The sequence below is a fragment of the Tiliqua scincoides genome, chromosome 2 (genome assembly GCF_035046505.1).
Source record: "Tiliqua scincoides isolate rTilSci1 chromosome 2, rTilSci1.hap2, whole genome shotgun sequence".
Taxonomy (NCBI): domain Eukaryota; kingdom Metazoa; phylum Chordata; class Lepidosauria; order Squamata; family Scincidae; genus Tiliqua; species Tiliqua scincoides.
In genome coordinates this window covers 238,098,741-238,115,478 of record NC_089822.1, presented here as the reverse complement: position 1 = coordinate 238,115,478, position 16,738 = coordinate 238,098,741, and the positions used below count along the sequence as shown (strand labels likewise).

The 16,738-nt window shown below is 41.9% G+C and overlaps 1 protein-coding gene across 1 annotated transcript in view; it reads right to left on the bottom strand.

Moving 5' to 3' along the window:
• Positions 1 to 16,738, bottom strand: part of FRMD4B (FERM domain containing 4B) — a 168,610-nt gene that overhangs the window by 13,373 nt on the left and 138,499 nt on the right. Inside the window, exons 13-18 of the mRNA XM_066616285.1 lie at positions 16,444 to 16,582; positions 15,403 to 15,544; positions 13,918 to 14,051; positions 13,709 to 13,828; positions 11,979 to 12,207; positions 3,958 to 4,014 (exon numbers count right to left, since the gene is read on the bottom strand). Coding sequence (XP_066472382.1) covers positions 3,958 to 4,014; positions 11,979 to 12,207; positions 13,709 to 13,828; positions 13,918 to 14,051; positions 15,403 to 15,544; positions 16,444 to 16,582 — 821 coding nt within the window. The remainder of the gene's footprint in view (positions 1 to 3,957; positions 4,015 to 11,978; positions 12,208 to 13,708; positions 13,829 to 13,917; positions 14,052 to 15,402; positions 15,545 to 16,443; positions 16,583 to 16,738) is intronic.

Below are 16,738 nucleotides of genomic sequence, written 5' to 3'. Positions count from 1 at the left end.
ACGCAATGAAACAAACTGTGTCATAATATCTCTATTCTATAAAAAGTTATAGCCAAATAACCAGAAAAACAGAATTGCATTACGTAACAAAATCAGGATTTTCTTAATTCAAAGTTGACCAATGAGACTGATTGTTCTGAGAGCCAATTAGGCGTTATGATACAGCAGGGAACTAATAAGCATATGAGGTTCTGGGCTTCCCACATCCGGGGCCACCTCTGCTTTTGCCATCTCCTGACCCTGACCCAGAAATAATTGTGGTGATGTCATCTTCACCGCAATTACTTCTGTGCACTGCCTCCTCTGTTCCCTTGAAGAAAAGGGGGAACGAAGGAGCCAGCCCAGGCTCTGACGGAACCTTTCACGCTGCTTCTGAGCTGTGCAAAAGGCTTCATTGGAGTGTTTTGGGGACACTGGAAGCGGCACCCAGGACAGGCGAGCATCAGTTCTAGAAGGCAGGCGGCGCGCTCTTCCTGTGCACAGCTTCCAGTGACCCGAAAGCAATCCCATGGAGCTTTTCACCCTAGAGCCTTACAAGGCAAGGAGAGGAGGTGGCCTTGGATGCAGCTGCGAACTGCGCCGAGAGTGGCTGAAGGAGCGAGGTCACTCTGTAAGGTTCCCTGCTGGTCTAAGCGCCACCCCTTCTCCATCAGCAGGGGAGTGAGCTAAGAGTATCTGCGCTCCTCCAGCCACTCTCTGTGCGATTCTTGGTGTACGGGAGAGGGCAGGTGGCAGCAGTGCCCCTCCCAGTGCAGGGCCTGGGGCATTTTCCCACTTGACCCACTCTAGGTACACCACTGCTAATAAGGTGTTAATAAGTGGGAAGTGGGGGGGGGGGAAGGCAGCAAAGCAAGTGGGCAGTGAGCTGCTGGGGGGAGGAGGGAATTTTCCCCCATTTTCACTTTTCTAAAAGCCCCATCGTGGTGTCTCTTCCAGGGCATCATTTTGAACTTGGCACTGGGCTACATGATCATTAGCTATGCCACTGAATACTTTGCAACAATCATAGTAATATCTCATACATAAACTTTTCAAATAACTTCAAAGTAAACATTCTAAAAACAAAATGTAACCATCATTCAGATATAAAAATATCTCAGTAATTTCTCCCATTCTTTTTTCCAAATTTAGTAACTCAGTCTGCATAAACAGCTTCTTTTCTAATAACTCCTCTCAATTATTTGCTATTGTAAATGAATGTTACTGAATTAAAACAAGGCCTCTGTTTCTTATGGACAAACGGCGAACATAAGTTTGTTTATCTGAAGATTTATATACCACTTCCCCACAGACTGGCTCTCAAGTTCAGAAGGTAATATGAAAAATTATCTAACTCTCCAGAGTCACAACTACATGTTCACTTGGCTCTCTCATGGAATACTTTTCTAGCACGGGAATAAAAATAGAACACTAGTTGAATGGAATGATGTTTATTTACTTCTGTTCTGCAGTGTGACACTTTCAGTGCAATATCTTGTGGCTTTCAGCCTGCATTGACAAATCTTTCCCAAAGAACATCACATCTAGACATACTTCAGTAGTGATGCTAATTACAAGTTTGAAAACACCCTCCCCTCATGCACAAATATTAGACACCCACTCACCCACCCATACACAGAGGCTTTGGAACCAACTTTGGAAATCCCATGGGGTCAAGAATGCGTAGAAACATTCTCACAGCTAACAAAAATTTAGAAGAGATTCTGTATGACTGGATACAATTGAGATATACACAATGAGCTGTCAAGGGGGGGAAAAACACACACACAGCCAGGAGAAAAGATTGTGAAGAGAGGTAAGGAAGGTTAAGAGTTATTTTCATGGATATCTGCCAAGGACATCATCAACTTGGAAGCAAATGGTTAGTGGAAAGCAGTTGCTCCTTGGCACTGTCTTTTCTTGAAGATACCAGTTGCATTTTAGTTCAGTCTCAAGTATATAACAGCTGTGGCAAAACAGCTAGGGATAGGGAACATCTATAGGAAGGCTACTAATAGTCCCATATATTATTAGGTTTATCTGTCTCTTGGCAGTATTTTATTATTAAATCAGACTTTAGTCATATGGCTTTTAAAGTATATATAGGGCCAGGTTGATAAATCCACTTAAGTGTATACATTTTTTTGAAGTAAGCTTTCTTTTTGCTGGAGGCATTTGTGAATAATCCAGACTCTCTTTATACAGTTAATCTTATGTACACAGTAAATACTTTAATATTTACAGTACTGTAGTAATATAGTTATGAATTGAAGATTTGTTGCAAAGAAAAAAAATTTATGGTTGTATTTTCCTTTTGCTTGCTCAAAAGCAAGATCACATAGACATGGCAGACTGTGTAGAACCATAATCCATGTTTTTGGGAATAGTCAATCAGAAAAGCATATAGCTGCGGTTTTCAAACTCCCAGGGAGTTTGAAAGCCACAGTAAGTTCTTGCAGGGGTGAGGGCCAGTCTGAAAAGCCCTGGCATATAGAGTGGTGGTTTCCAAACTTTTTAAAGGTCCTAGAGGCTGCTGCCTAATTTATAAATGCCAGGGGACATGGCTATAATGGTGATTGGGCAGCAGGGCTCCCCGCCAGGAAGCAGATTGTTTAACCCTTGACGCACATTGCCTAATCTGCCCTTTCAAGTTTTGTGATCCAACAAAAATTGGGTAAAGATCCAGCGGTGGGTCACAGATTCACAGTTTGAGAGCTACTAATATAGAGGATCAAAATTACGGGACACTTCAAGGGTTGTATGAGTCACATATGCATAAAAATGTTAATATTTCTGTTGAAGTGATAATGAACGGAAAGGGAAGGTGCGTCTTGAGAACTAATGATTAGCTGAAGGAATATTGCTGTTGAACCCAACCTATCGTTTAGGTGTCAGGAAATACCCAAACCAGATGTCACTATGGTAATTAAATAAATCCTATGAATCCATCTCTCTCCCCCCCCCCCCATCCACTGGGTTTGCCATTGCCCTCACTATGTAAGTTCTGTTTAGGTTCCATAGGATATCATGGGTTGACGTTGTTAATGGTGGTAACACCAACAGAGTGAGCATGAAGAGAAACATACTGTAGTTGATTGTATTATATGATGCACTATGCTGATTTGTAATTATTCTGGTGATGCACAACATGCCTATTTTATTGCTAAGTTAATAAAACCATCAGCAAGTAACTCTAGTTTTTCCAGATTATAACTTTAGGACACATGCAAGTTACTGTGGAGAAAATGGCCAAAGTAGTCACTCTTTGTAACATCAAAATGGTCAGCTTTATTCAAGGGATAAGCCGCTAGAAGGCTTTGCCAATTGCCCAAATCCTACTTGCATGTGACTATCCTGATATTATGAACAGCCAATTCCTCCCTGCTTGTTCAGCATAGGAGTAGGGAGAAGTACTCAGAGATCCTCTCCCTATATGTAACCTGAAGTGTGACTTCGAGATCTCTATAAGTAACCTTAAATCCTTATAAGTACTCCCTTTAAGTAACCTGAAATATGACTTAGAGATTCCCTGCAATGTCGTGTCTGAAGACATTATCCCATGTCTGAATCCTTCATGTTGAGCTAATGAACTTGTCCAAAACTAGCATTTGGTATTGATCCTATGAGCCGATATGAGTCTATTGTGGCAAGCCAGCTGATACATCTTCTCACTCTACACGCTGTATTTAGCTCCCTAGCATAAGAATTGGATTTAAATTGCATTATGCTTCCCAGACTTTAGCAATACATCTTTTAACTTTTATAATTTTAATTTTCTGGCTGTGATTGAGGATGTGGACACTAAAACTAGAAAACCTTTAGTACTAAGTCTGACATTTCAGGAGAGCTCAGCTTGTGCGGCAAATACATTTGCACACTGTTCAGCAAATAGAATTAACCCTGAGACTACAGAGGTTGGTTATAACTAATTTTAAACAATGATTTGTGTATCTGAGCCATAACATAATGGTCACATACCTTCTTCAAACGTTGTTGTATCAGACAAGGAGCTGCTCTCAGATGGGATTATTTCATCTGTGGGAAATGAAAAAATGGTTTTAAAATGACACACTGCAACATGGAACATTAAATACAGGACACAGTTTCAGGAGTCAGACAGGCACAGTTAGGTATATGCCACACATACAAGATGGGGTATAATCGAGGATGAAACAAATCTAACACACAACATAAACGCAAACCTGCAACTTTAAAAGAATCTAAATATACATTCTGATTGCAGGAGCGTTTTTTACTCTACAAATGTCTGATGCTGCCCATGTCAGCTGTTTCCAATTTTTAAAGTTATCTTTATATTATAATAGACCTTATTGATGCTGGGCGACACACACACACCATTTGCTACATTCTGCACAAGTGTTAATCACTATGCAATGTGCAGGACTCATACCAGAGGCTTCTGCAGTCATCCAGGAACTGCCTAGGACAAGTGACACTGACAAGACTGTGGGCATGACTGCCAAGTACATCCTTAATCTCCTTTGCAGGGAACAACCGAGACCAATTGTCTGGGCACCGTCCAATGAACACTCGAGACAACACACATGGGAGAAAGGACCACTTTATTCGCATTTTAATACAGCAAGGAGGCTGAGACCTGCAGTTGCAGGGGCAACGACAACCCCTTTGTGGTGCGGAGGTGGGACCACTGGGCGGCCCCAGAACCAACTCTGTCCCCCAGGCTGGATGTGCACCTGACTCTAAGCTGTGCCCCGTTCTTGGGCGACACAGCTCATCCAGGTCTGTCCCATAAGGGGAAGGCAGCCGGACTGCGGGCTGTGCCTCCTTGAGCCACTGAGCCTCTGAGGAGGACCTCCACTGTCCTGGCCAGGGCCCTGGTCAATGTCCTCGTGCCACTGAGCCCCTGAGGACTGCTATTGGGTTCTGCCCTGCCTATGCTGTCTGAAGGTGCACTCCAAAGTCCCAAGCATGCCTCTACCGCACCACCTGCCACAAGGAGGGGTCAGCCTAGCGCTTGATCCCCCCGCTCCCAAACGGGGAGAAGCGCCTTAAGGCCATCCTGCAGGTCTCTCAGAAAGATGTCCGCTCCCTGCTCAGACAAGTACACCCCATCTTTCCTGCAGAGAGCAGGCATCGAGAAGGCAATGGCTGGATGCAAAATGACCTGTCCACTGGTCCATGCCACAAACTGGCCAATCTCTTTGGTAACCTTTCTCCTCATCCTCTCCATCTTAGCACAGCGGCTGGCACCATGCCAAGACCAAGACAGTTGGTACATCTATTGAGCTACTTGGAAAAACCACAGCTGCAACTGATTCACTGCTCAACCAGAAGGCCAGTCCTTTGAAAGTAACTATTAATCTCTCTTTGTATTGGTTATGTCAGAATGATAGAGATGATTGGCTATAATCACAGTAACTTTTGCAGAGTGGAAAGAAAAGCATTTAGAAGATCCCAAATAAAGAAGTTGATAGAGATATCATCTCCTAACATGGTTAGCTGTTTGCAGTTCACAATGAGAATGGGTGATGCATATGGGAAAGGCACATTCATCTATCGACTATACTTTAATTGTTTAATTGGCAAGGACTTTGAGAAATTTTTTTTTAAATAGAAGTTTAAGAAGTTTAAACTGAAATTCCACTTCCGGTTTAATCACTCTTGCAACTTCCACTATTTAGAAGCCACGGGGAGTTCTGCTCCTTAGGGCTCTCCACACACCCAGACCCTGAAAGCATGTATGATTAGTTTAAAAATAGCCCCCCTTCCCCTGCAGCAGCACGATCCTGGTGACTGGTTCACTGTTTTCCCCTCCCCCAGCCCCTTAAAGGGACAGGGCATCATTACATGAACTGGTGGGTCGTGACCCACCAGTTTGAGTACCACTGCTCTAGACCAATTGTTCCCAAACTTTTTAGCACTGGGACCCACTTTTAAAAATGACACTCTATCGGGACCCAGCTAGCTTTACAAGACTTTTTTAAAAAGGTGATCTAGAAAGATTTATTTATTTATTTATTATGTAATAATAAACAGAAAAAGACAAACATCATCTCCCTATATTACACATGCTTGCAAACTGCAGGAGCAGCTCCAGTATCAGATTTTTTGAATAGCCTCAGAACTTGAGGCAGTTAGTTATCTGATCTTTCCATCACCCTTTGGTGACCCACCAAAAATCAGGTTGCAATCCACAGTTTGGGAACCACTGCTCTAGCTCTTATATTAGTAGATTATTGAAATGGAACTTTTTGCCGTTTCTGTTCTTTTCCTTGTCTGAGAAATTCTGGATGAGTATGTGTGACTGTACATGTCTTTTCTCTGTATTAGCAAAGAATGCTGCTACAATTGTATCATTTCCCCTTTTGTTTGTGCAAAAATGTTTCAAACATGCCATTCCCATTTTAGAGTCTTGCAGTAGTTAAAATCTTGTTTCCAAGTAAAATACACCAGTGCGGGGCATATGTTCCAATTCCACTGTGAAGCAACATCTCTCACACATAAAACAGTGAAGGATGCACACAGGAGGTAGCAACAGCCCATTGTGAACAAGTCCCAAGAGGGACTTCCTGCTGTGTTATCACACCATATACTTAATTCATGGATCTCTAAGGGCAGGAGCAAACATCAGGATAATCTACTCTAATGTCCTCTAATTATTACTCACTGGGTCATGCCCCTTGATTTATGTTTTTCGAAAACACATCAGTGCAAGTCACATAAGGAGTAATTCCCAAATAATATTACACAGGTATTTCTTGGGTTTTTTTTTCACTCCCCACAATTCTATGTGATTTCTGGAAAAACCTGAAATCTTGAATCCTTTTGCAAGAAACAAATCATGCCAAAGGGGCTCTGCATTAATCCAAAGATTAATGCACAAAGACTTTGTGCAACTTCTTTCAAACACAAAGCCTCCATATACAAGGGAAGGGCAGAAGCTCGGTAGCAGAGCACAATCTTTGCATGCAGAAGGTAGGACTGAGAAAAATTCCTCTCTGAATCCTTGGAGAGTTGCTGCCAGTTGGTCTCAACTACATTATAGTGAGCTATACTGACCAACTATTGTATCAGACAGCTTCCTATGAAAATGGAATGGCTCCATCACATTGGACGGATAGAGAAGACATCAGCAATTCAGTGTTGATGGCAAAGCCAGGCTGATGAACTCCTGATGCGTGGAAGGAGAAATTGGCAGGGGCCATCAATACAGGCAGACTCAACAAAACTTCTTTTATCAGGAGCAACTCTACCAATTTCACTCTATAGCTATAAAATTTCACTCTGAACAACGAAATTACAGCCAGCACATACTGCTAATTTTGGTACAAAAATATACTACAAAAAGGCTACACCAAACCTTGTCTTTATGCTGACATGCAGTGTAAGGGAATTAATTAATTGTAATTAAGAGTAAGGGGATTAGCAGTGTCTGGATACAAATATCAGGTTCAGTATTCAAAACATACGTTTTGTTTTTAAGGTCTTGTCAACACAGTCCCAGGTGGAAGCTCTGACACTAAAAACAGCTAAGGTGAAGGACAAACTCCAGCTTTAAAGTCAGAAATGTTCTGACACAGGACGACAACCCCACGTGCCTAAAGCCATGCTGATGTCAAGGAAAGCAAGCACATCAGTACCAGGGCAGGTCTGCTAAGCAGATCCAATGGCTCAGTTGCGCTTTGCTATGTAGTTGTTAGACAGTTGCACAGTGCAGGCCAGAAGGAATTGGTTTTTCAGTGGCACACAGCTGAGAATAAAGATACCCATGGATTGGCACCTCTTGCTGGTGCTGCTCCAATAGGAATTGTTCAAATTTCTCTCCCAGCTACTGGCACTTCTCAGGCTCTCTCCTACTTGATTAAAAATACCATTTTAGTGTCTACTCATTTTCTCCCCATGAAAGCACTGTCATACTATAATCACTCTTAAACCCCTTATCCAGGTCTACATATCAGGTCTACAGATCAGGTCTACCCCTGCTCCAGGTCTACAGAGCTTGCGTCCTAAGTACACTTCTGTACTGCAGCGAGTCATGGACTCTTTGCTCACAACAGGAGAGGAAACTGAATGCTTTCCACATGCGCTGCGTCCGACGCATTCTTGGCATCACCTGGCAGGACAAAGTTCCAAACAACACAGTCCTGGAACGTGCTGGAATCCCTAGCATGTATGCACTGCTGAAACAGAGACGCCTGCGTTGGCTTGGTCATGTCGTGAGAATGGATGATGGCCGGATCCCAAAGGATCTCCTCTATGGAGAACTTGTGCAAGGAAAGCGCCCTACAGGTAGACCACAGCTGCGATACAAGGACATCTGCAAGAGGGATCTGAAGGCCTTAGGAGTGGACCTCAACAAGTGGGAAACCCTGGCCTCTGAGCGGCCCGCTTGGAGGCAGGCTGTGCAGCATGGCCTTTCCCAGTTTGAAGAGACACTTTGCCAACAGTCTGAGGCAAAGAGGCAAAGAAGGAAGGCCCATAGCCAGGGAGACAGACCAGGGAGAGACTGCACTTGCTCCCAGTGTGGAAGGGATTGTCACTCCCAAATTGGCCTTTTCAGCCACACTAGACGCTGTTCCAGAACCACCATTCAGAGCGCGATACCATAGTCTTTCGAGACTGAAGGTTGCCAACAATATAAAAACTCCTTAATCTTCAGTTTGATAAAGTGAACTCCTTAAGTTTCCCCATGCAGCTGCCTTTTCTCAAACCCCTGAGGCATTCATATTGCTCACTCTCTCTCTCTCTCTCACACACACACACATATCCCACAAAATACAGGCACTAACCACTCATATCTGTCCATTTACTAGCATTCACTTCTCCTATATGCATGACCACAGAGGTGTAGCTAGGTCATTTGACACCCAGGGCCCATAAATTTTTGTCACCTCATACAACATAATCAATCAATCAATCAATTATATTATATTATTAATTAATTCACATTTTTATACCACCCTTCCTCTAAGCAGGTCAGGGTGGTGTACAAAGTTCCTCCCTTTATTTTGTCCTCACCACAACCATGTGAGGTAGGTGAGACAGAAATAATAATAGTCATGACATGAAATGAATAATAATAATGGCCAGAAAATAAATGAAGTGAATATTTCCCCACAAGCAATGGATGAAATTCTGCACCTAATGGTATATAACATGATGGTATTATTCCTGAAAGCCACGATTTCCAGAATTTTGGTCACTAGGGTGTCCCGTCCCCCCGGATGTCTCATTGGCCTGTTTTGAGTTAAGGCAGTGGTTCTCAAACTTTTAACACTGGGAACCACTTTTTAGAATGACAATCTGCCCAGGACCTACTGGAAATGACATAAAGCAAAATAAAATAATTATAAATAATTAAATTAAAGAAAAACAGGTAATTAAATAAGGGGAAGCTAGTCAAGTTTCACCAAGTGAATTTTCTCTGTAGCCTGCCTATAATAACACCCCCCACCCCGCACACAAAAAATCAGTGAGATTTTCAGCCCTCCCCAATGCCCACCTTACCAGCTCAAGCCTCTGTTTTATTCTTTGGGGGTGCTGTCTTCTGGAGCAGTTGTTGAGCTCCACTTTCATCAGATTGGGACCATGCAGCTAGCCTTGCATTCCCCTTTGCCTGATTTGATCAGGAGCCAAGGCACATTTGCTTACTCGCGAGTAAACACGACTGTGTGATTTACTTTTGCTTTCCATAGGGCTCAATACATTCATCTGCTTGGAGGAAGCAAACTCCTTCTTGGGTGTTTTTTTGGGGCTGCTTTCATTGGATAGGAACCAACCTGGTGTTGTTGCATTCCTCTCAGCCTGCTCTTCCTGTCGCACGACGGCATGTTTGCCTACTCACAAGTAAACGTGCGATATGGCTTGGTTTCACTTTCCATAGGGCTCCATGCATTTTTTGGTTTCCGGTTTTTGGGCTATAACATTTGATGGAAAGGAGATAATTTCCTCCGGTCTTCTGCATTGCATTCAGCTGGAAATTCCACCTCTAACAGTATGATGAGGTTACTTGTAACCTCTGTGATGTTAGCGATATTGGGTCATTTGTGGTGTCACCCCCCAAGACTGGTACCTGGGGCAGACTGCCCCCCGCTAGCTACACCACTGCATGACCAATACTGCTGTGACACACATATGCCCAATATAGCTAAATAAAACAAATGACTGTACCCCAGTCCCCAGGGTAGTCTAGGCTAAAGCACTTGAATACAATGTGGCATAAGAATATCATTAATTCTCAAGCAGGTTAGGTTCTTAGCTGAACCTTAGGTGAAACTAAAGTGAAACTTCTTAGGTGACATTTGTTACCTTCTTAGGTAATAAATGCAAAGGGGCATAACACTGTCAGAGGCCACCATCCCCCCCCCCAAAAAAAAAGTTCCTTGGAACAATGTTATAACATGACTTAGCATCACTTAGAGGTGCATTCCGGGGGCAGGAGACGGAATGGAAGCCACCTTGAGATGCTCTGCTGCCACTGCCACAAAACAGATGGCAAAGGGGTGGCAGAAAGGGTAGGCTAATTTGACCTTCTGTCTCTGAGCACTTGCCCACTGCTCCAAATTTAACTGCAAGTTCTCTCCCTGGAGAACTATTAGCTCAGTCCCAGTTATTAAAGTCAGTCTCCTGATCACTAAAATGAAGGCAGTATGTACAGCAAAGGGAAGCAGGTAGCAAGGCAGGCAGAACAGCTCTGAACTTGAAAGTCTGACACTTAAAAAAAAAGAAAGAGCCCACAGACAGTTGATGGAAGACCTGAATTATGGATGGCCTGGTTAGTAATTGCTGAGGGTGTTAAATCTGCCCCAGGTGGTTCCCGAGTCACCATCGACAAAAATCAGCGCATTTTCAAATCTTCTCTCAAAAGCCACTTTTTCCACCAAATCTTTAATGCAATCCCTGAGCTCCTACAATATACTGTAGTTAAGCCAAGTAAGTGTAACTAAAATAAACCCATATATAACACCTCCTATTTGCCACCAACTTCCATTTCTCTACTGTTTCTCGGTTATCTCTCCCATTTCAAACTTTAGATTATAAGCTCCCCAAAGCAGGGACCTAACATTTTGTGCTTAGCAGAGCACCATGCACAATGACAGCAGTTTACCAATAATGAAAACATCATAATTCCAGTCCTTAAAAGATTTCTATAATCATGTATACACTTCTCTTTCAATGAGTTTCTAATACAGGCCCTTCTTCATCCAGTTTCCAAACTTTAACAGTGCAATTCTTTGCATATCTATGCAGAAGTAAGTTCCACTGTGTTCAATGTGGATTACTCCCAGGAAAGTATCTACAGGACTGCAGCATTAGACAACCTGCATAGGGCACAAGCCTAACCATGTCTACTCAGAAGTAAGTCCTATTTTGTTCAATGGGGCTTACTCGCAGGAAAGTGTGGTTAGGATTGCAGCCTTAAAAACATTTTTTTCTTATTATGTTGCTGGGAATTTAAAAGATGTGACATGCTGTGTTTTGTTCTCATTCTGCACTAGCCTTAGCCAACGTTTGCTACACTTGTTAGGACCAGGCAGAGTAAAAATAAAAAGCAGTGCTTTAATTATGTGCTTGAATCATCACAGGACCAGTACTAGCCAAGGCAGCAGGCACATGGCAGCCAGTTTTTGCTCAAATCAGCAGCATTTAATACACAACAGAATAAGGTACCGCACTCATTTTGGCTAGAAGGGTGCCGCCAGCTGTGCACAGCAATTCTTTGGTTTGTGTTCTCCCTCAAACATGCCTGTGCTTGTGTTACTTTGTCTGTATTCCCTTTTAACCACATCTTACATAAAACACACCAGTTAGATTATAGGTAAGCTCCAGACTTTGCTGAAGTCAGGGGATAAAGAGCTATAGATTTCAGCTAGGTAGAACTGCATTGTTCCATCAAAAAGATATTTTTGTTCCAAGGGAAGAGAACTAAAACAAACACACAATAACACACATACTTGGAAAAACAGAATACCCCATCTGGCTCTTTCTCATAAGGAACACTGGAGGAATTTTGGTACCTGGTAAAGTCAGGGCTGACTTCTGTGAAGGTTTTTTCCCACATTTAATCCGATACTCGTTAATGGAATTTTCAATCTCCTGAAGCTTTTTCACTGCCTCGGTATATTCCTGCTTCCTTTTCTTCTTCACATTTTTGCATAGATCTGGTTCACCAGCAAGTTTCTTCGCTGCTTCTACCAGCTTTTGCTGTATAAGAAAGTTGCTCTCCAGGTTTTGCAGAGCTGGGTCCTGCACAGACACACACGCACACACAAAATCAGGGATTTTCTGCCTTAGAATTTAGACTGAAGTCATGTATTTAAGGTTTAAATTGAGAGAAATGTAGTCTCTTTCATAACTGTAAGAAGTCCTGGGCAGGGGCATCAGCAGAACCACCACTGCCAGTAGATTACAAGGTATGGTGTGATATGCCAACCTATACTATGCTTCTTAGTTCTGCCATGGTGTCAGGAATCTTACAAAATCTTCACTCTTTGAAACCAGTGAACACCAAGGTTTCACCATAGCCACCAATGAATTTGTCTCGCCACATTCAGAAAAAACAGGAACCAAGCTTTCCTGCAAAGGCTATAGTAAAACAACAATGCCCATAACGCTGGAAGCTTTTATGAGTCAATGTTTGTAAACAATTAGGTAGACCAGATGAAAGACAAAACAACATGTATCAAAGCAGTGCCTTATTATGTACCATGCAATTTTGCTTCAAAAGCATTTATAGAAGCATATACTCCTTATACTTGCTCTATGCAGGGGATGAGGTCCTATTAGCAGAGAGACTGTAAATGCCCATTAGCCATGAGGACAGTAAAAGCCAGCCAGCCACAGCCTTTAAGGCAAATTCTCAAGTCACTCCCTATCTAAAGAGAATGATAATATGTAAAAATGTAATGCAAGAACCAGAATACATTCACCTCTCTCTCTATTCCCACCCCCCCCACCCCCCAGAGAAGATCTATGAGCTAAGAAGTAGCTTCTGGCTTCTTGTTATCTCCAGATCTTCTCAAGTATGTTTTTGGCAAGAGTTCATGTTGACCTTTTGGTGCAGTATCTCCTACCGTGATAAGCCTAAAACTGTCAGTTCCAAGATACTAGAAAGGTAAATTAAAAATAATTTCTCAATCATAATATAAATGGGCAGAACTAAGAACTACTGGTAAGTAACAGCTTTCCTATGCCTTACAAGTTTTACTGAAACCAATGGTCAACATTACCAATAATAAAAATAAAACCAGGTTCTTTGCAATGACCAGATAGCCTTTAAAGCCTTCCAGTCTGCATGGAAGCAATGGTGGGAGAGAAGCAAGTGTTTTTCCCTCTGTGTGGTCAGCTGGTGGGCTACTGAACAGAATGCTGAATTAGATGCTGGATTTTGGTCTGATCCAGCAGGGCTTTTCTTGTGTTTTTACATAAGGACTTATCTAGCACATAAATGATTGGCAGTGCAATCATATGCAGGTCTATTCAGAAGCAAGCCCCAATTAGTTCAACAGAACTTACTCCCAGGTAAATATGTATAGAATTGCAGCATAGGAATGGCTTAATCTTTGTTTTAGAACAGAACTGAACATATTTTCAGCGATTCCTTATTTGAGAAAGCTTCTCACTTACTCGATGCAGCTAAAAGGAAACAAAAGAGCCAACAGAGGCTACAGCTTTTTATAAAATGTTCTTCCAACACTTTTTGGCTGCCCCATTTTTGCTAATGAAATCTCAAAGGGGCTGTACGTACCTCCTCGCTGGGAAGCAGGTTGCCATCCAATTTGAATGTTGTGCCTACACGCCTTCTGACCTGAGGTGGTTTTTCTCCTGTATTCAGTGGATATTCCTTTGGCATTTTCCCAGTGAGCTCCTATGAAATGGGGAAAAGGCACCATTAGGAACATTAGAATGATTAAGTTCTAAAACTCATGCCGACAGCAAGTAAGGAACAGGCCTCACCGCTTCTCGCAGGCATATCTTCTTTAGCTCCTCAACTTTCTGGATAAGCTTCTCTTGTAAAAGCTTTTCTTTCTTTTTCAGCTCCAAGATTTTCTCTTTCTTTTGCTCTTCGCTGACCTCTGAATCTTGTGAGCCTGGCAGAGTAAACAATTTTAATGTGGATTTCTTTTCTTGGTTTTAAACAGTGGAGATGTTTTCACAGCTTTTCTTAGTTCAAGTAGGGCTTTTCAAAGTGAATCATCAGTATGTTACATTGGCACCACCAACAAAACTCAATGGACGCACTCAGTTTCCAGCCAAGATTATTTATTAAATGATTTATATACTGCCTTTCCCTTCAGATAATGGCCATTGCATATGAATAAGTTTTGAGAAACCCGACTGCACAAGATTTGAAACATTAGTTAATAAACAAATGCAGAAAGTGCATTGTTTGCTTTTCACCTTCTGAGAGACTTGCAATCACATTAGAATCAACTTTTCCATATTTACTGCAGACCAAGAATGACAAGCATCTGTATTTTGCACTGTTCAGTAAATAGGTTGCAAGGCTTCACTCAGCAGGTCATATGCATAGCTTAAGACAGATTCTTAAGATTCTTCCCCGCCCCATAGTTGCATGTTTTATAGAGAAATCTTGATCAAAGATTCTTTGTATTCAGTCTTCAATGTGGAACAACCTTTCAAGTCTAGAATTTTCATTCTGTATACTGACTGGATGGGAGGGTATCTGGGACCCCTGCCTTCCCCATGCACATGATCTTGAGCACCACGATGGAGAAAATGTAGGTTATAAATACAATTAAAAAAGACATATTGGCAAGCAAAAGCAGATCACATATATGAGTCTTCTACCTTAAGTCTTGCTAAGCAGCTCCCACAAAAACAGCATATATAGTCATGTCTTGGTATCCATTGGGGTTTGGTTCTGGGGCTCCCCACAGATACCGAAAACCGTGTTAAATAAAAGCAGTTTAAAAAAAAAACAAGACAAAACAAAAACAAAGTCAGGCAGTCAATTGGGATGCTGTTTTCAGCTCACTCAGAGAAGGGTGGCCCCCCTCCCTTTGCCTTGGTCTGTTGGGGAGTGAAATAAGAAAGTAAAATAATCACTTCTGCATTCCATTCTTCGGTGGGCTGGGCAAAGGGAAGGGGTCGTTTTTCTTGGAACAAGCTGAAAATAGAAGTTCTAATAGAGTATTAGAACTCCTTGACCAATTCCCTAGAAAAGAAGTTTTTAGGACGGGGATGTGTTTTTCCCCCTTCTCCACAGATCAGCAGCATCCTTCTTATCTCCAGTCGCCATCAATGTCAAGTCTAATCCTTAGACAAAAAACTAGTGTATAAAAAGGTTGGACCTGTACAATGAATTTGCTTGGTAATGATAAAGGCATATTTTCTCTGCTGACCCTTCCTCTATTCAGTAACGAAACTCAGATGGTCATCAAGAATCAGACAGCAGGCATTTGAAACAAGATGGCTTACCTGATGAGATTAAGCTACCATTGCTGGCCATGATAAGTTGATTCTTTGCCTCCAAAGCTGCTAGTTTTGAAACCTTTGGTGTTCCCATCTCTGTCAGGTCCATTGCAATATCATCCAAACTTCTGGCAGAGGGAATTTTTGCCTGCAGCAATTTACAAGCACACAAAATACAGTGAACCCACTATGTATCATCAGGTTACCTCTAACAAGTCTCTGAACAAAAGGTAATGGAAGATGGCATTTCAGATTACACCAAGAACTTAATGTGTATTATTTCACAACTTAACTTATTTCAGGGACACTGATTATTAAAACATATTGAGTTAGAGACTCGAAATGAACAAAGGTGAGAAGTGGGGGAAAGTTATTGCATAGGTTGAATACTTCATACATGTGGTGAATGTCTTTTTATAGTTCTTAACTGAAGGCAGCATGAAACAGATTAAATAACTGTTTTTGGTGAATCAAGTAACAATGGCAAATCCAGTCTATATGTAAACTGAGCTTATAAACAGTCACACACCTACTTACTGTGGTTAGTAAAAATGGCCTCTAGCTGACAAGATAGAAAGGCATTTGCAGATTAGAAGAGAACCAACTCTTCTTTTAAATGGTGATATACCACAAATGACTAATAAGTTCTGTGTGGGTGAGTTAGGAAAAATGTTTGTGGGCCTAGGAACACAAGAACTTCAAAAGGGCCAAGCTAGGTCAGATCAAGTGTTTACTGCTCTGAACTGGGAGGTTCCTTCAAGCAATCATAGCTAATAGCCACTGACAGGCCTATCCAGCATTAATTTGTCTGCTCTCTTTCCAAAGCCAACATTCTAGACATATGAAGGTGCCACATATGAAATTAGACTAACTTCTACATAAAAAGGATGTGATCTACCACTGAGCTATAACCTCTCCATCTTGTGGACTGCTGTGAAAGACCAATATAATCTCCCTAAGGAAGTCCCCAACGAACAGGACAGTTATACATTTTAAGCAATGCAACTAAAGCATTTTTTTTTGCTGTTGATGATGACAGTAACTTACTTTGCTTTGTTTTCTGTCCAAGTAAAACTGATGTTGACTGATTGCCATAACCCAGATGGATTTAATCAAAGAAGTGTTCGCGTACCAGGTTTGCACCACAAGGCCGCTCTGCCCAAAAGTCCGTCTTGAAACTGAAATTCTAAAACATTTAAAAACAAATTCACATAAAGCTTCTTCTTTTTAACCTTTTCAGGCTTTCCTATCTCTTTCTGAGTCGAAACACACAACACTCTGCAATGTAGTGGCTAATCCCTGTCCTCCACTCCACCCAAAGAAACTGTCAGCCTGTTTTCAT